The sequence below is a fragment of the Radiomyces spectabilis genome, assembly GCF_025331425.1.
Source record: "Radiomyces spectabilis strain NRRL 2753 chromosome Unknown BYT42scaffold_3, whole genome shotgun sequence".
NCBI lineage: Eukaryota > Fungi > Mucoromycota > Mucoromycetes > Mucorales > Radiomycetaceae > Radiomyces > Radiomyces spectabilis.
In genome coordinates, this window is record NW_026251928.1 from 1,525,081 (window position 1) to 1,543,905 (window position 18,825).

Sequence of the window (18,825 nt, forward strand, 5' to 3'; positions counted from 1 at the left end):
AGAATATCAATCACATCAACCGAGTCTCTTTTTTTTTTCTTCTCTTTTCTGACTTTTTTTCTCTATCTATTTCACTGATCTCTTTTTCTTTTCTCTCTCTTTCTGTCAGAGTTCTCTTTTTTTTTAAATATTCAACTTTTTCTTTTACCTTTCTCTCTTTAACACCTCGTCATTGTCATATATTATTTCAACTATGCCCCAACAACGAGAACATTCGGTGGAAACTATTCGCAGAAACAGCGAGGTGATGGGCAACCTTCGAAAACTCATGGTTGTCAATCGTGGTGTAAGTCTGGCTGCCTCGCGTTACATCGTTTTGACTGGTTTGGTAAAGGCTGATTTTCATTTGTTTCTCGGGTTATCCAGGAAATTGCCATCCGTGTATTCCGTACAGCGCATGAACTTTCCATGAGAACCGTGGCCATCTTCTCGTACGAAGATCGGTTATCGATGCATCGATACAAGGTAATGAGGGATAAAAAAAAATGTTATTTTTTCGTATGATTTCTTTTTGTCATGACTGGTGTGGGTTTTTTCTCGAGTGATCTTCCTTTTTTTTTTTCTGAACTTTTGTCATTTTTTATTCTGTCAGGCCGATGAATCATATCAAATTGGTCAAGTCGGTCAGTTCACACCTGTCGCTGCGTATTTGGCACAAGATGAAATTGTGAGAATTGCCAAGGAACGAGGTGTTTCCATGATTCATCCTGGTTACGGTTTCATGAGCGAGAACGCCGAGTTTGCTCGCAAGGTCGAAGCAGCCGGTATCACGTTTATTGGTCCCTCCGCCGACGTCATTGATAGCTTGGGTGACAAAACAAAAGCGCGCCAAATTGGTAAATGAAAAAAAAAAGACCCCCCGAGTAATTGAGGGAAAACCCAAACATTGTTGTGTTACGAGGTTTTCCCATTTACGGACTAGCATTACTAAATACAAACAATTCGCTTGGGGTCATGTGTAGCCATGGAGTGTGAAGTCCCTGTCGTACCTGGTACGCCCGGTCCCGTCAGCGATTTCCAACAGTGCAAGGCCTTCATTGAAGAACATGGGTTCCCTATCATTATCAAGGCAGCGATGGGTGGTGGTGGTCGTGGTATGCGTGTTGTCCGTGACGCTGCATCGCTTGAAGACTCGTTTAACCGAGCCAAATCCGAGGCTCTGAGTGCGTTCGGTGACGGTACCGTGTTTATTGAACGTTTCCTGGACAGACCCCGTCACATTGAAGTTCAGATCCTGGCTGATCGAGCGGGCAATGTGGTCCATTTGTTTGAACGTGACTGTTCCGTCCAACGTCGACATCAAAAGGTGGTCGAGATCGCTCCTGCCAAGAACCTCGACCAGCGTGTACGTGAGGCCATCCTCAACGATGCTATCAAGATTGCCAAGCAAGTCAAGTACAAGAATGCCGGTACAGCCGAGTTCTTGGTCGATGCTCAGAACCGCCATTACTTTATTGAAATCAATCCCCGTATTCAAGTCGAACACACCATCACTGAAGAAATTACTGGTATTGATATCGTAGCCGCGCAGATTCAAATCGCCGCCGGTGCTTTATTACCACAGTTGGGTCTTACGCAACAACGTATTCGTCAACGTGGTTACGCGATTCAGTGCCGTATCACCACCGAAGATCCTGAAAAGAACTTCCAGCCTGATACCGGTAAAATTGAAGTGTACCGTTCGTCGGGTGGTAACGGTGTCCGTCTGGACGGTGGTGCAGGTTATGCCGGTGCTATCATCACGCCTCATTATGACTCATTGCTTGTCAAGTGCACATGTTCCGGAAGCACTTACGAAGTCGCCCGTCGTAAACTGGTGCGTGCGCTCGTGGAATTCCGTATCCGTGGTGTCAAGACCAATATTCCCTTCTTGCAACGCTTACTGACCCATGATACCTTCATGACCGGAAACTGCTGGACGACCTTTATCGATGATACACCTGATCTCTTCCGCTTGGTCCAATATCAGAACCGTGCTCAGCGCTTACTTGGTTATCTCGGTGACGTGGTCGTCAATGGTTCGCAAATCAAAGGTCAAGTGGGCGAGCCTTCCTACAAGAGCGAAATTGAAATCCCCGTATTACGTAATCATGGAAAGAGCATGGATGTGTCCGCCCCATCCACCGAAGGTTGGCGCAAGATTATTGTGGAACAAGGTCCGGAAGCATTTGCAAAGGCGGTGCGTGCTTACCCTGGTGTCTTGATCATGGATACTACCTGGCGTGATGCTCATCAGAGCTTGTTGGCTACTCGTGTGCGAACCGTGGATTTGCTCCGTATTGCTCCTGCAACATCACATGCTTTGGCGAACGCGTTCTCTTTGGAATGCTGGGGTGGTGCTACCTTTGACGTGGCAATGCGATTCTTGTACGAGGATCCGTGGGATCGTTTGATGAAGTTGCGCCAGGCTGTTCCCAACATTCCGTTCCAGATGTTGCTGCGTGGTGCCAACGCCGTGGGATACACTTCGTACCCTGACAACGTGGTCTATGAATTCTGTGACAAGGCGGTTAAGGCTGGCATGGATATCTTCCGTATCTTTGATTCTCTCAACTATGTGGAAAACATGAAATTGGGTATTGACGCTGTGAAGAAGGCCGGGGGTGTGGTTGAAGCGACCATTTGTTACACCGGTGACGTCTCCAACCCTGAGAAGAAGAAGTACGATCTCGATTACTATATGAAACTTACTCAGGAACTCGTGGACGAAGGCATTCACATCCTTGGTATCAAGGATATGGCCGGTCTGCTCAAGCCTAACGCTGCCAAGAAACTCATTGGTGCCATCCGCCAGAAATTCCCCGATTTACCCATCCATGTCCATACCCACGACACAGCCGGTACCGGTGTAGCGTCGATGATGGCCGCGGCCGAGGCAGGTGCCGATGTGGTGGACGTTGCCATTGATTCCATGTCCGGTATGACCTCGCAGCCTGCGATGGGTGCTCTGGTGGCGGGTCTGGAACAGACCAATTTGGGTACCGGTATTCGCATGGAAGATATTCAAGCCATCAACTCGTACTGGGAACAATGCCGTCTTCTGTACTCTTGCTTTGAAGCGAACGTGAAATCGGCCGATTCTGGTGTGTACGATCACGAAATGCCCGGCGGTCAGTACACCAACTTGATGTTCCAAGCCCAGCAACTTGGTTTGGGTACCCAGTGGAAGCAGATCAAGAAGGCTTACCAAGAAGCCAACGCATTGTGTGGTGATCTTGTCAAGGTCACACCTTCCAGCAAGGTCGTGGGTGATATGGCCCAGTTCATGGTCTCCAACAACCTGACAGGTCAGGATGTGATTGAACGAGCTTCCAATCTCTCGTTCCCTACCTCTGTTGTCGAATTTTTCCAGGGTTATCTCGGTCAACCCTATGGCGGATTCCCGGAACCTTTGCGTAGCCAAATCATTCGTGATTTGCCCCGTATTGACGGCCGTCCCGGTGCTACTTTGCCTCCTCTGGACATGACCCAGTTGAAGGAAGAACTCATTGAGAAGTACGGCAAGGATATCCGTGACTATGATGTCATTAGCGCTGCTCTGTATCCTAAAGTATTTGCCGAATACCGCGATATGGTGAGCCAGTACGGTGATCTGTCGGTGGTGCCTACGCGCTACTTTGTTGCCAAGCCCGAAATTGGTGAAGAATTCCATGTGGAAATTGAAGAAGGAAAGACCTTGATTATCAAGCTGCTCGCGGTTGGTCCTATCAATAACACCGGCAAACGCGATGTGTACTTTGAACTGAACGGTGAAGCCCGTGTGGTGGGTATCACGGACAAGAACGCCGCCGTGGAAATGGTGACACGTGAAAAGGCCAACCTTTCCAAGCCGGGTGATGTTCCTGCTCCCATGTCCGGCGTGGTAATTGAAGTCCGTGCCAAGGAAGGTGCGCATATCAAGGCTGGTGACCCTGTTTGTGTACTCAGTGCCATGAAGATGGAGACCATGGTCAATGCGACGGTCTCTGGCAAAGTGGAATTAGTTCCCATCCAAGAAGGCGATTCCTTGTCTTCGGGTGACTTGGTAGCTAGAATTGTCAAGGACGCATAAAACCATATTCCGTTCTTTGTTCGTTTTCGTTCATTACCTATTATTTGTTTTCATATCAGTCTATCAGATCTAGTTTGATCATATTACATAAAAATTATCGACCCATTTGATAATCGCTATTAAAATAACCACAGTTATTACTGACTGTTGACTTTTGATTCATGCGGCATGATTGCTCCCTTCATTAAAAATAAAGCACGATCACATTGATACATCGGACAGGCTTCCTTATTGATTGACCAACTTTGATTGAGTTTTCGAATGTTGACGATATGGATTCTGATCTACTATTGGAATATGACGAGCAGTTAAATCGCATGATATCACTTTATTTTTTAACGACGCAAAGAATGGTCGATGGATCGGAAAAAAACAAGAAGAAGGGCTACAATGAATAAAGTAGACATATAATTGAATGGAGCAAGAGTGGATGAAGCGTTGTCGGGGCGGGGATTTTGAGAAATAGGTGAAGGGGCATTGACAGCTTCCGACGATGAGGAAGAGGTAGATGACGGACCCGTTGGCTGACCCGTTTGTTGCCCTGGTTGCTGAGCAATAACTGAAGATGAGGTGCTAGATGCAGGGGAGGCCGCCTCTTCGGGGGGATGGCTTGACGCCAGAGCGAGATTCCGAGGGATCCTGACCAAGTTCTTGTGGGCGGAAAACTCTTCAGGTGCACTGCAAGGGAACGTTAAAATTTCCACGCCGCTTGGATGCTTGCAATAGGACAACAGCATATATTGCTTGCACTGCATCAGATACTCCTGCCAGAGTACGTGGTCAGAGGTCAATGCCGAGCTGCCTAGGCAGCATTCGTTACAATGGACCCAATAGGCGAGATCATCGTCCTTGTAGTAAATATCAAAGCTGTAGCTTGTAGCATTACGGTCTTCGCGCCACTTGATACTCATGTTAAAACAAACTTAATAGAGGTGCTTGACTTCCAGCGTGAATACAGCAAATACAGTTTGCTCATTTTTGCTCATTTTTATACAGGATCGTGCGACTTGGGGGCGTCAGTCATCGCTTTTTGAATTCGACCCACCCATGTCACCAGCCGTTCGACACATTAGGAAGACAATGTCGAACAAGAAGTTTCTGCGCCTCAATACAAAATAGGGACAACAGCACCGTGTAACAAGGAGACCGATGTGGTCAATGAAGGGACGTTCCAAAGTAACATAGGCTCCCAGAACTTGGGAAACTGTATTTAAGCATGAATGTCTCTAAAAATTCTTCACTATGCGAGACTGGACGCGGCATGACTTGCGACATGACTTGCGTCAGATCGCAATGTTCCATACGCTCGGATTGGCGGAATACAGAGTTGAATGTGGCGAACGTGGGTGGGAGTAATAGTTGCAAGTTCCTCATTCCCTACATGGCAAATTTTGCCCTACAAGGACCATGACTCCTACGGGAATATCGCAGAATGACTGGTATAAAAGCGGCTCGTGAGAGGCGTTGCCAAAGATGGGTCATCAACACATGTAATTTCTTGCCATTACGTCGGACACGTAAAGTTTATTTGATGTCTGTGGCTAGTATCACAGCTTACTATCGAAACAAGCATAGGCGAGGTAATAAAAACTGCTTTTTCTTTATCCAATTACGCCAAAAAAAAAGATTAACCGAACTGGAGAAAACTGAACAAGGGCTACAATTAAAGAAAAAGGTTGTAATTGGATGCAGCAAGTGTTGGCGAAGCATTCTCAGTGTAGATAACCTGTGAAATGGGCGAAGGATCATTAACAGTTTCTGTTGGGATTGCTTGACGCCAAATTTGGGTCTCAGGTATTCTGACAATTATTTATTCATAGAAGCCATCTTTTCTACATTGGAAGAGAACGCTAAAATTTTCGCGCCACTTGGATGTTTGCAAAAAGGGGCATTGTATTGGATATTTCAGCCAGAGTAAGTGATTTCACTTCTGAATGGCAATAGCCATGCGACATTTTAGGAAGCCAAATGTAGAACAAGTAGATTCTGCGTCTCAATGCGACGAGGATGGGGAACACAGTGTAACAGGAGCCAGGGTGGTTCAAGTCACGACAGAATGTCCGGGCCTGATACATATTTTGGAGCATAAGTGTGCGGATAGGCCTGGAATTCGCGACAATGGAAGCAAGATCATTGCAGAAATTTTTGTTCGCATTAAAAGTCAAAGTTTCTGAAGGAGCAACGGATTTGAACTTTGCCAAAGCGTGCGGATCAACGTTCAAGTTCTTCACAATCTTTAGAGGGTACATTACTCCTACATGAACCAATGCGGTTCCTCGGGAATTTCGCAGACAGTGAGCGGGTATTAAAGTGGCGTATTTAAAAATATTACCATAGAAGGATGTAGACACATGGTGGACATGTAAATTTCATCTATCTTTTGGAATATCTATTTGATCTGCTCAGGTCAAAGATCACTGAGTTGAACTCGGCAGTAATTATAGCCATCAGGCCGCTTTTAATGTTGCAGCTTCAAGTATATTTTTCAGTAGTTTTCCTATGATTGAATCAGTCCATTGTTCATAGTTTCCACAATTCGACGTTATATGGATCCGATCCATTATTAATTTAGTGATAGGGTATCAAACAGGCGACGACCTTTTTATTGTTCATTTTATCTACGCAAATACCGATCAAACGATGTGGAGAAGACGAGAAGAAGAGATACGATAAACAAAAGGGACATGTAATTGAATGGAACAAGTGTTGGTGAAGCAGACCGCGCTTTCGTCTTCCAATGTAATTCCCGGGCAACTTGTTGAGGGAGAACGGCGCCTTCCAAATCCAGATCTCGAGGGACTACCGCAACATTCGTATCTTGAGGTGATGTTGTGTTTACACCGCAAAGGTAGGTAACATACACTAAGGTGTCTCCTGGATGTGTGCAAAAATAACCGTATTTTCCAAATGCCTGGCAGTCCATCTTGAACTTTTCCCAGAGCACGAAATCAGAAGCCTTTTCTCAGCTTTCTAGGCAGCACTTGTCGCAATGCAGCACGTAATTCAGAGGGTCGTTAGCATTGAAGGTGATATGAGGATCATATCCATCATACCCGGGCGGTCCGTCCGTACTGCTCATTAAAAATAGTGGTAAGAAGATCTTTAAGCATGAAATTAGAAGGTCCAGTTTTCCGCACTTTATATATAAAAATTTGATGGTTTGCTGAGGTTGTACATCGGCAATTGCTTTTGGTCAGCGTTGGGGCGATTTACGAAGACTACGTAGAACAGGAAGTTTTTGCGTCTCAATGCAAAGAAAGATGGCAACACGGTGTAACCGGAAACCATATGGTCATAAAGATGCGTAGCAAAGTTACGGTAGATGATTCTGACCTGTAACGTGCCTTTAAGCATGAACTAGTCCATAAATTCTACAGTTCGCGAAGATGGAAGGAGCATGATCCAAAGAATCTGTGATGTAGCCTTGGATCGCGTAGACTTTGAGTTTCTGAAACGCAGAATCGGCGGAGCACAGATTTGAAAGTGAGGAATTAATATTCGAGTTCCTCAAGCCCTCACATGGTGAGTTTTGCTACATCGATGCCTCGGGAAATCGCACAATGACCGGTTAAAAAGCTGAGCATCTAAAGAATATTGCCATAGATGGATATTAACACATGTACTTGTTACAAAGCGCTGGAGCGTAAACAGTATTTATCATTGGAATATTCGATCTGCTCAGCTAAAATGTCAGCGACTTTAACTCTCCATATCCATCAATCGTTCTTTTGCTAAAGACCAAATGTACTTTTAACTGGGCCACTCTATTACGCTTGACGACAGCAGGATCAATTTTCCCTTATGAAACAACTCATCATCATTAGATCAGCCAAATTGACAGATAACGAGAACACGTTCCCTATTACACACGTAGGAGTTTGCAAAACAGCGCAGCACTTGGTGATGGTGCGGATAAAGTATGATCCTTGTACTCAGGGTTCAACAAAATGATTGGTGGAAATGGGTGCCCGTTTTAATCATTGAAAATCAAGGTAGCGAAAAAAAAAATGATGAGAGCGGGAAAAGAGGAAAATGATTTAAACATACAATTGTATACACAGGGACATTCGATATTCTAGAATATGTATAAAAAATGAATGAATAGGAAGGGGATGAGAAGAAATGAGTCATACTGAGTGATCTAATTGGCGAAAGAATCGTCTAAAGTATGGGAATAAGGAGAAAAAGATAAAGATTCAAGTGACTGATCCAGCTTAAGCTTCTTCGAGGATATGGTGATGTTTGTCTTCTTCCTTGTGGACACGGTCCTGTGTGCGTTTCACTTCGGCATACCAATCCACCATGAACAAGAAAAGACATTCGCCCGACGCACCAATGAAAAGAGCGACCGACAAACCCGTCCAAAGTCCGATAAGGGACCAGTTCGCCTTGAAAGTGAGGTAAAAACCGAGGGGAATAGCCACAACGTAATAAGCAAACAAGTTGATCCACGCAGCGACTTTCTGACGTCCCAGACCACGAATCACACCACCGCACACACCGGCCAAACCATCGGCAATTTGGAACAAAGCACACAACGGAAGGATATACGACACGCGCTGCACCACTTCGAGATCAGAGGTGAATAAATAGCCAAAATGGGATCTTGTGACGAGGAAAAAGGTGGAATTGAGAGCACCGAAACCAATTGCAAACATCAAAGCCATGAAGGAAGCACGACGTGCTTTCTGTGCCAAACCTTCACCAAGCGCATTACCGACACGGTTGGATGCCGCCACAGAAATACCGTAGGGAATAGTATACGTTGCCGAGTTGGAGGTCAACAAGATGGATTGCGCCGCCAAATCAATGGTACCCAAATAGGAGGCAGCTAAAGCAGCTAATTCGAACGCCCACCATTCGGTACACACCATCAAGATACCCGGAATCGCCAAACGCAAGAAAGGCCACCAACCAGTCAATGCCTCGCGCGTCCAACCACCCCATGCTTGACGGCCATCCACGAATTTGATGTATGCCAACAAACTCAATAACATCACCCAGTAACTGATACTCGTCGCAAGCGGAGCGCCAATAAAACCCATTTTGAACGGTTCGACATAGACAAACATATAATTGATGGCGAGATTGAGTGGGGAAGTGAACATGAGGACGTAGGTGGAGGCTTGCATGATACCCTGAGCCTGCAGGAATTTCTTGATCGCTTCAAATGCGATAAAAGCGGGTGCACCAAGAAGCAGGTAACGCAAGAAAAGTCCTGTTTAAATTTTTCCCGTTTAGGCAATGAGCGATTTTTTTTTTGGACAGAAAATATAAAGAGACCCTGAAATTTTGTCCTCCATTTCCTCTTTTTTCGCTATTTTTCTCCCTCATCTTACCTGCATGCAATGCCAGACCCGGTTCTTGATCAAGGGCTAAAAGGATACGAGTAGCGTTCCACCATACCACGGCAATGGGCAGAAACATGACAGCAAGGATAAGCAAGGCCCGTTGCAAATGCACACCAACGAGGGTTTTATCGTGAGCACCGGTCCATGCTTGTGAACACAGGGTATCTAGAGCCGTCGTGGTGCCAAAAGCTAAACTCCAAGCGGATACACTGGCAAACATACTTGCAAGAGCCGACGCTGCCAACTCAGTGGGACCCTATATAGCGAATGAGTCATGCGAAGTCCAATTTAGGCGCCAGTTGAATTGGGCAAAAGAAAAAATCTTACCAAATGTCCCAGAGTGAAAATGGATGCCATTTGCAACGAGTTTTGCAAAAGGTAAGTTCCAATGACGGGCAGAGAATTCTTCAGTAACCATTTGAATTCGGTGGACCATCCATTTTCATCGACTTTGGAGGACGGCAGCAGAGGGCTACGTTCTGTAGGTGTTTGCGATAACGACGAATCGATCGATCCGGCACGATGCTCTCTTGTCATTTACTTGCAGTACAATATAGTTTATTCGAAAAACCGAAAAAGTGAGAGAGACCGTAAAAATAAAATAAAAGAAAAAAAGAGGAAAAGGTGGGAGAAAAAAAAAGAAATGAGGAGAAGCCAGCAAATATACTACAGATCTGAGAAAAAAAAATTAAAAACTTTTTTTTTCATTATCTTATTGGTTATTCGGTGTTACTTTTTGAGTCTGATTATCAAATAAACTGCGGGTATTTCTCTCGCTGCAGTAATTCTCTGTCCGATTTGTAATCTTCCTTTTCAGGACCAGTATGCGCACGTTCCAGCAAATGTTTTCTCACCATCGTCAACCGTTCCACAGCAAACTGTCGGGGTACATTTTCGTCCTCTTCTTGTCGCGCTTCTTTCATCGGACTCGATAATGGTGACGGTAAACCATAGATATCATCGATGTACGAGGCAAAATGCAAGTATTCCACAGTGTCATCTGCTACCAAATGGCCCAGTTTATGATTCTCCGCCAAACTGTGTCGATGATCCAGCTGGTGGCTCCAGGTTGCATAGGTGCTGGAGCAGGGATTCAAATCATCACCATATATTTCGTCATAGTAGTCACCATTTTCCAGAAATGACTGCACTTCGATCCCATCCAGATCCAGTCTACTAGCATCAGTCATTGGCTGAAACATTGCAACACGATTCTTAATGGAGTGCGTATGGCATTCCAGTTGTTCAGGATCCGGATCTGGTTCAGGATCCGAATGCGCGTTGGAATGGCGGAAACCGCCACCATCACTACGTTCGATTGGACCAAAACGTGCTGTCGCTGACAGTGTCTTGTCAAAGCGAAATGAGCTGCTTGACGAAGCGGAAGCTGATTTATCAAACGACACCGCCATGAAAAGTAAGAATGAGCCGTGAAGGCAGCTTTCTTCAAGGGAAAAAAAAAAAGATCCCTTGCCATATTATTCACATTCATGCATGAGTGCATGCATGCATGTGATTCTTACTTTTCAATTTCCCCGGCTCCCGGCTTGGCCTTTCGTTGGTGTGAAATTTATTTCATGCTGAACTTGAATAATCAACAAACATTGGTCTCCACGCAGATAATGAAGAAATAAAAAACAGTTCAGTCATTATCAAGACCTTTAGCAATCTGAGCCTTTATTATATAGATTTTAGATGATCGTTCGCATGAATCTAGATTTTTTCTAAGTTTTCTGCTGAATTAGAGACTTGGGTTGCAGTATCACCGAATGCTGGGGAAGAAAACGTAGTGCGCTAGTGTATTACTATATAATGTAATTACTCTTTTTCTTGCATCTCATTATCAAAGTAGATTTACTCCATAAATCTTTACAAACGAAGAACATGACAAGAACCAAGAATGCAAAGTACTAACAACATCCGCGTGTGGAGGTGACATACGATTTCAAGTATCGATACACTTTCACGAGATCAATTCTCGGAGCGAAATAACAAGCCGCTTGTCGTACAGGCCGTATTGTTTTCATGAGGAATCATGAGGGCAATTTTTCACTGTTATATGAATTGCAAAGCCTTGTTCGCCACCCTCCATAAAATGTATAATGTGTGAATTCATGTCGCCGCAGCAAGCTAGCCACATGTCATATTCCATTTCTCGTTCTTTTGCAAGTCCTTATTTGATCTTTATTTATCGTCTTTGAGTTTCTTGTATGCAGTAGAAACCGCTTTTCAGATGAGTAATCAGAAAATGTGACAGATTCAAGCCATCGATTTACATATGAACTAGGCTCACAGCTGGATACTGTCCGCTTGGATCGCTTTGTGATAAAGAGGGCTGAAGTGATGATGCATGATGCCAAATAGAGAATGACCCATCATGTATTCATAGCTTCTCTTCTGCTACTCTTCCCGGCCTCGCGGTTTCCCGCCTATTTACAATTTCCCGGAAGTATTATGACTGCCATAGATCTCGGTTCATTGTACTTGCATACAGTATTGACCTCTGTCGGTTTTTTTTAAGGTCGCCTCAACGTATTTCTTCCTAACACTGCTAACAGAACCAATGACAGCTATCCTCATCAACTGATCATTATCCATCATTGACGTTTGGTCCCTCTGTATCTTGTAACAGATTTGATGTGTATCATTTATTCAAGAGTAGGCTCAACGTCTATCTGATGCTAGATTTTTTTCAGTCAAACCACTCCGCCGGCTCGTACGAATGTGAAGCAACACCTGCCGTCGAAACATTCTGTGTTGTTCTCCAACCGCCCGCACCAATCACCGTACCAATTTGAAGTTTCTCATCTGCAACGCGAAATGTGGAACGGTATCAGCGTGCCCCGGTCTTGGATGCATATGCTGGATTTGTACACGGAATGATTTCTCTGTGTCTCTTGCTGAAGGTGAAGCAATCCGCATGAACCACGGAAATCTGGCTTGCTATCAACAGTTACAAAAGTATCACGGATGAGTCGCTTTTTAGGCACTGATCATCGCTTCCAAAATTTGCAGCATGCACTAAAGTTCATTATCATCAGTTAAACAATGGATGTAAAATTTATATGGTTCATTATATACATCGTCTCCACATGTCTAATCTGCACTGATTCAATGGCGGCATAGAAACGATGAGCAGCTGTTTCGTCAAAAGTCATGGCATCCACGAAAATTTCTTCGTCTGTGTCATTCTCACTTTCGTCACTGAAAGATTCCGCATCCGAGTAATACTCTCCCCAATCCTCAGTTTCGGACGACATGACATCAGAGAATAGTTCATCTTCATCGTCTTCATCGTCGTATTCGTATTCATCCTCATATCCATCTTCGTCTTCATTCTCCCAGAAATCCAACGACATGGCGTCAAAGAATAATTCGTCGTCGTCTTCGTAATCATCTTCCGCGAATACTTGAAGCTCATCCTCGAACTCTTCAGCAGAGGATCCAATTTCCATGGGTTCGGTCATATACACGTCTATGCGTATGTAGAGATGAGGAATGGGACTCGTTGACATGATTGATGTCCGTCCTACCTGGGATTTCCTGTTCTCGGATTTCTTCTATAATGTCTCGTGTTAGCTATCGCTTTAAATATATTGTATTGACATTTTGAATACTGACCTTCAATTGCCAACCATCCTTTCATCTTCTTGACGTCCGATTTGTCTAATGGGGTTTGGAGTGCCGAGATACTTCTCTTGTTGGCAGCCGGTCTTTGGATGTCACTCCATATATTTTCGATAATAAAGGCCAGCGGCGAAAATTTGGCCTTCTTCAAACAACGATGGAAATGGTCCAGCGAAACAAGTGGAGCTTTTCGCTTGCTGGGAGAAAGCTTGCCGAGAGAGAGCGATTCAATGAGGAATATAGCATTTTTAAGGGCCGGTGACTCTGTAAGCAGGATTAGTCCGGATGGCTAAGGAGATCGTGCCATTTACCTACGCATAGACATAAAGCTCGGCCTTGATAAAGTTCTAATAGCAAAAAGAAAAAGGAAACCATGGGTCCATTCTAACAAGCAAATAGCTGATTATAATTTTTCAGGTGACGTATTCATCGTTTCACGTTCAAATGAAGAGCAAAAGGTGCCGCGTTTGCCACATTGTTCTCGAGAAGGGCGAGACCCAGAGTCATCGCCCACATTATAACTATAAATCATGCTGCATTTCCATAAATTGCTTCGCTATTCAGCGAGTGCATGCGTTTTATAATATGCGATTATGTGTACGCCTTAAAATATGCATGAATTGCTATTCTAGTTTACTTGCGCACTTGGGCATTCAAATGGACGCCGTCGAGTGATGTGCGCATCACAATATAAAAGACATGCTGTTTTCAACACTTGCAAAAAAAAAAGAGGAGCAACATTTAATAAAGCAAACCTAGTACAAAGAGTGGTACGCAGTCATTAACATCTACGCATTTGATGCATCTCATTATATGACGCTTCTCGCCGTTTGGACAAATGAAAATGTGGTAACAATCAATGATCTGTTTCTTACTTGTTGCTGCGCCGTAAATACGTACCCAGCTTTTTCACTTCGAAAAACTTCTTCCAGTTGAAGCCTATAATGAAAATGGCCATAGATCATCACTGACATGTGTCTGAAGATATATTTCAATAAGAAAAAGACATACTAATACAATGTTATCAAGGTATGGCGAAGATTGTTTTAAAAGGGTTGAGAAGGAAAAAAGGGACAAGAGGCAAGGTAATTCGCGGTATACCAAATTGGGAACACCGTGACTCTGCTTTGCGCTTGTCGGCCGTCACACCAATTGTGCGCCGGTTCATGAAATTACAGGTTCGATCAAAAAAAATAGTCAACTTGTCGATTCTTCTACTTAAAGATGCTCGCTTCTCTCAGATCTTCAGTTCTTGGTCAAGCGCGACGCCTACACACTGCAACAGGTCGTACCGCTGTTGTTCCAGAACCCCGAGGTAAATGGAGCCACTGATTAGATTCGTCCTAAATTTTGATACTGTGTCCGTTAACATGTCAGGTATTCGGTAGGCAAAATCCAAGATGCTGAAAGCTTTTTGAAGAGCATTGGCCGAGGTTGTGATGAATACGCCAGCAAATTCGAGGTAGAACCAGTAAACGAGCTTTGGATCGCAGAATCTTCATACTGATATTTGTCGTTTTTCTTGTCGGACGTTAAGAGCTGGGAGCAATTATTTACCACTGACAGCCGTACCATGAAGAATGATATGGGTATCAGCACCAAACAGCGAAAGTAAGTGGCCCGGTCATGCGATTGCCAAGAAAACCTTGTCCTGACTTTTTTCTCTTCAGATATCTCCTTGCATGGTTAGAGCAATATCGCCAGGGTCGGGACACATATCCCATTTCTCTTCCCAGCCCCAAAAAGAAGAAATAAAGCGTCACACTCCATATCATAGACTTCAAGTACACAAACCCACATTGCTTTATCCTCTGGTATCCACATGTCTTACAGGAATATATCATCAACCTTGTCGGATACCGCCGTCAATGGCGACTGTTTCTGCACTTCTCTCTTATCCAGCTGCGCTGGTTTTCCATTGTCTGTGCATAAACATCTTCAACATTCCGACATGTATGATATTGTGGTTATGCACCCATAACCCATTTTGTCATCGTTACGAGGCATCTATCAAGAACGAGGGGCAAAAGAGAGGCTTAAGAGACGGAGTAAGCTTTTCTGACCTCTCTCTAGGCTCACTCTGCCTCATTTTAGGCGTATTGATATATTTAACAAATGATGACATACGGAGGAAGAAAATCAGAGCCAACTGCAAAGAAAAAAAGTGTCTTTGGGGTTAGTGTATCGATAAGCAGCAAGGTCCGAGGGGTGACGCTGGAAGAGACAGAATGTTAGGCGTCAGTAGACGGCCCATTTAGCGTAGAGGGTACAGGCTACGAGGATCTTGCAGGGAGAGTAACGCTACTCATAGGACATAGGGGTCGTTCGGATAAACACAGGATACGATGATTGGAATGGTTTCCAAAGAGACTATATTTATCACAACACCACCAAGAGTTTCTGGAAAACATCATGGAGTAAAAAGGGGAGCGAATGGTTGTGGTGCGTCAAATCTGAGCTGGAATTCCAACGGTTAGAGAGCAAAGACAAAACCGATCGGAGTAATAAAAAAATAAGGCGGGGAGCCGCAGAGAAAGCACTCGTTTGTTTCTTCTGATAAATGTTATGATGATAAATAAACTCATTAAAAAAAAGTTGTAAGCTTATGAATGCTGAGCCAGAAAATTTCAATCGTTGGAATTTGGGAGACTTACAATGTCGAAGAAGCTGCACCGTCATCGCACCCGAACTCCCCATAAACATACAGTCACAATCCGACAACATGCGGCAAGTTATTGTGACGTGCTTTTATCGCAACAAGGGTGGAAGGTCCGGGGTTCTCAGAAAGAAAAAAAAAAAAAGCCGCCAGTTTTTTTTTTTTTTTTTTGTTGACCTACATCCACAAACTTTCATTTGTCTCCAGTTACAATGTTCGCCTTGAAGACTGCTGTCAATAAAGCTGCTTTGCCTGCTAGCCGTGTGGCTTCTCGCCGCTGTGTTTCCTCTGTCGCCTCCAGAAGTGGTAAGTTGATAGATTTGGAATCTCCATTTTTTTTTTGACAAGGCACCTAGTTTTTTGACACTATTTTTTTTGCGCAGCTTGGATTTCCGCACGCACAGCTGTTTCTTCTGGCAACAAGATGGTTAGTATATCTCGGAATATAGAGGGTAATGAAAGCATGCTCACAGCGTTATTTCAATTAGGCTGCCAGCTTTCTCAAGGAAGCTTATGTGTCTTCGGCTCCCTCCCGTTTGATGTTCTTTGGTAAAGTATCTTATTTTGTGACTTGCGGGTTCAAGGGCAAGGATTGAGTGAGAGAGCATGATTATTCAACGTTCAATATCTGTAGGTCGTCGTACCATGGCCACTGAATCTGGAGGCAAATTCAGCCGTGGCAAGCCCCACGTCAACATTGGTACCATTGGTCACGTCGATCACGGCAAGACCACTTTGACTGCTGCTATTACCAAAACCCTTGCCACTCAGGGCAATGCTCAATTCATGGATTACAACCAGATCGATAAGGCTCCTGAGGAGAAGGCCCGTGGTATCACCATTTCCACTGCCCACGTTGAATATGAAACTGCCAACCGCCATTACGCTCACGTCGATTGTCCTGGTCACGCTGATTACATCAAGAACATGATTACTGGTGCTGCTCAGGTACTTTTGATTTGCTTGCCTTGGGATGATGAATATGCCAACTAAATATATATTTTGGGGATTTTTTTTTGTTGTTTTTAGATGGACGGTGCTATCATTGTCGTGTCGGCTACCGATGGTCAAATGCCTCAGACTCGTGAGCACTTGTTGTTGGCCCGTCAAGTCGGTGTCCAGAACTTGGTTGTGTTTATCAACAAGGTCGATGCCGTTGATGATCCAGAGATGCTTGAATTGGTCGAAATGGAAATGCGCGACCTTTTGTCTGAATACGGTTTCGATGGTGAAAACACTCCCATTGTCAAGGGTTCGGCTCTTGCTGCTCTTGAAGGCCGCGATCCCGAAATTGGTGAAAAGGCCATCTTTGAACTGATGCAGTCGGTTGATGAACACATTCCTACTCCCGTCAGAGATTTGGACAAGCCTTTCTTGATGCCTGTTGAAGATGTTTTCTCCATCTCTGGTCGTGGTACCGTGGCCACTGGCCGTGTGACTCGTGGTTCCATCACCAAGGGTTCCGAAGTCGAAATTGTCGGTATGGGCCCTACCATCAAGACCACATTGACCGGTATTGAAATGTTCCGCAAGGAATTGGACCGTGGTGAAGCCGGTGACAACATGGGTGCTTTGTTGCGTGGTATTAAGCGTGAACAAATCCGTCGTGGTCAGGTTATCTGCGCCCCTGGTACTGTCAAGTCCCACAAGAAGTTCATGGCTCAATTGTATATCTTGACCAAGGATGAAGGTGGTCGTCACACTCCTTTCGTCAATAACTACCGTCCTCAGATGTTCGTTGGTACCACCGATGTGACTGTCAGCCTTACTCACCCCGAAGGTACTGAAGACCCCGATGACAAGCTTATCATGCCCGGTGACAACGTTGAAATGGCCTGTGAATTGATTCACGATATTGCCCTTGAAGACGGACAACGTTTCACTATCCGTGAAGGTGGTAAGACCGTTGGTACTGGTGTTGTTACCAAGGTCATTGAGTAAAGAAAAAAAAAGAAATTATCCTACTTTTTTCAACGCTCAACCACTTCCTTGTTTCTCTTTCTATCCTTTTCTTTTTTTTTTTATTGATTGATGTCAATATCTCCTGCTTTTAAAATTTCTTAATAGATCTTCTGTAACATATTCGTTCAAAATTTCATGTCCCTCTTTTTTTTCACCTCCAATCGCATCTGAAGATGCATTTTGATAACTGACATTGCTGCTCTGTTTTATTTTTATTGTATGTGGTCATGGAAGGGATCCACGGGGAAGCAGTGCGCTGTATAACCCTCGCTTTACGTGAGTGTTGATTTATTCTGCAAAATCACTCATCAGATGGAGGGAAAATGACAATACGGATTCGATCTCCATAGACAAAAGCCCTGATAATTTCCATCAGTCATCGAAAACAGCATGGAAATACACAATGACAAATAAATCGAACAAAAGGGACTGCCTTTAACAGTTCATTGTTTTCATTTATGCCCCAAAAAAAAGGAAAGATGGGGATTTGTTGAAAGAATGTCGTTGTTTTCCAGCGGCGGATCATGGTCGCACATAACTTTTTTTGCATCTTATCAAAGAGTGTGATACAAAGTGTGGCAGCACCAGGTGCGCTCTCTCGATGTAGTGAGGCTTGTGATTCGGAACGAAAAAAGGGCCCAGAACATGCATGTCCACAACATTATTAAATGTAGGCATGAGAATTAAGATATTGTCGGCGCTCCATCTTTGTCTGTGCATGATTAATTTGATGGAGGATTTTTTTTTCTATGAGCAGTAACTGATATCTGATCTTTGGTATGAGACAATGCCATTTACCGAGTGACAGGTCTTCTGACGTTTTTACGTTGTGTCCCATCACATCTACAAATGACTCGTATTACTTCAGCTGGAGCAGATCGTTGGTTATTACGCCTTGTTGCACGGTTGAAAGTTTCAAGAACCCGAGTCATTCGATGACCTTTCATAAAAACAACCCACAATAATCATAGTTTTGAGCTAAACCATGCTTATTATTGAGCCTGGAATGAGTGAAAAAGTTTTAAAACTATACCAACAGTGAAGCCATGGTGGGTTGAAGGGAGCAATACACAGGAGCGAGAAAATTGCCGTATTTAGAAAAGCCAACGTGACCGTTTTGGTTTTCGTGAAAGAAGGAACGACTTGATTGGACGGAAGATGAAAATCCAGCGCTGTTG

General features: G+C 44.2%; 7 protein-coding genes across 7 annotated transcripts; 3 read left to right on the plus strand and 4 right to left on the minus strand.

Annotated features, from left to right (window-relative positions):
- Nucleotides 1-193: 193 nt before the first annotated feature.
- On the plus strand, nt 194-4,051 carry BYT42DRAFT_491483 (pyruvate carboxylase; the record flags this gene model as incomplete). The annotated part of the gene is made up of 4 exons (XM_051564083.1): nt 194-286; nt 367-465; nt 593-836; nt 963-4,051. The coding sequence occupies 4 exons, from the start codon at nt 194-196 to the stop codon at nt 4,049-4,051; spliced, it is 3,525 nt and encodes a 1,174-aa protein (XP_051426322.1).
- Nucleotides 4,052-4,386: 335 nt separating this feature from the next.
- Nucleotides 4,387-4,992, minus strand: BYT42DRAFT_631510 (uncharacterized protein; the record flags this gene model as incomplete). Its single annotated transcript, XM_051572453.1, has 1 exon — nt 4,387-4,992. Exon 1 carries the CDS (start codon nt 4,960-4,962, stop codon nt 4,387-4,389), a length of 576 nt encoding a protein of 191 aa, XP_051426323.1. The 5' UTR covers nt 4,963-4,992.
- A 3,007-nt stretch (nt 4,993-7,999) lies between these two features.
- On the minus strand, nt 8,000-10,056 carry BYT42DRAFT_510954 (mate-domain-containing protein). The gene is made up of 3 exons (XM_051565150.1): nt 9,730-10,056; nt 9,391-9,658; nt 8,000-9,269 (listed from the first exon to the last, which is right to left on the minus strand). The coding sequence occupies exons 1-3, from the start codon at nt 9,937-9,939 to the stop codon at nt 8,266-8,268; spliced, it is 1,482 nt and encodes a 493-aa protein (XP_051426324.1). The 5' UTR covers nt 9,940-10,056; the 3' UTR covers nt 8,000-8,265.
- On the minus strand, nt 10,057-11,197 carry BYT42DRAFT_560322 (uncharacterized protein). Its single transcript, XM_051567227.1, has one exon. It carries the CDS (start codon nt 10,812-10,814, stop codon nt 10,152-10,154), a length of 663 nt encoding a protein of 220 aa, XP_051426325.1. The 5' UTR covers nt 10,815-11,197; the 3' UTR covers nt 10,057-10,151.
- Nucleotides 11,198-12,049: 852 nt separating this feature from the next.
- BYT42DRAFT_560325 (uncharacterized protein) lies at nt 12,050-13,389 on the minus strand. The gene is made up of 4 exons (XM_051567228.1): nt 13,345-13,389; nt 13,024-13,293; nt 12,936-12,962; nt 12,050-12,877 (listed from the first exon to the last, which is right to left on the minus strand). The coding sequence occupies exons 1-4, from the start codon at nt 13,352-13,354 to the stop codon at nt 12,444-12,446; spliced, it is 741 nt and encodes a 246-aa protein (XP_051426326.1). The 5' UTR covers nt 13,355-13,389; the 3' UTR covers nt 12,050-12,443.
- Nucleotides 13,390-14,253: 864 nt separating this feature from the next.
- Nucleotides 14,254-14,784, plus strand: BYT42DRAFT_611554 (IGR protein motif-domain-containing protein; the record flags this gene model as incomplete). Its single annotated transcript, XM_051571516.1, has 4 exons — nt 14,254-14,344; nt 14,418-14,491; nt 14,567-14,640; nt 14,700-14,784. The coding sequence occupies 4 exons, from the start codon at nt 14,254-14,256 to the stop codon at nt 14,782-14,784; spliced, it is 324 nt and encodes a 107-aa protein (XP_051426327.1).
- Nucleotides 14,785-15,869: 1,085 nt separating this feature from the next.
- On the plus strand, nt 15,870-17,825 carry BYT42DRAFT_237758 (elongation factor Tu). Its single transcript, XM_051562650.1, has 5 exons — nt 15,870-15,991; nt 16,042-16,112; nt 16,174-16,234; nt 16,320-16,633; nt 16,715-17,825. Exons 2-5 carry the CDS (start codon nt 16,110-16,112, stop codon nt 17,624-17,626), a joined length of 1,290 nt encoding a protein of 429 aa, XP_051426328.1. The 5' UTR covers nt 15,870-15,991; nt 16,042-16,109; the 3' UTR covers nt 17,627-17,825.
- Nucleotides 17,826-18,825: the final 1,000 nt, after the last annotated feature.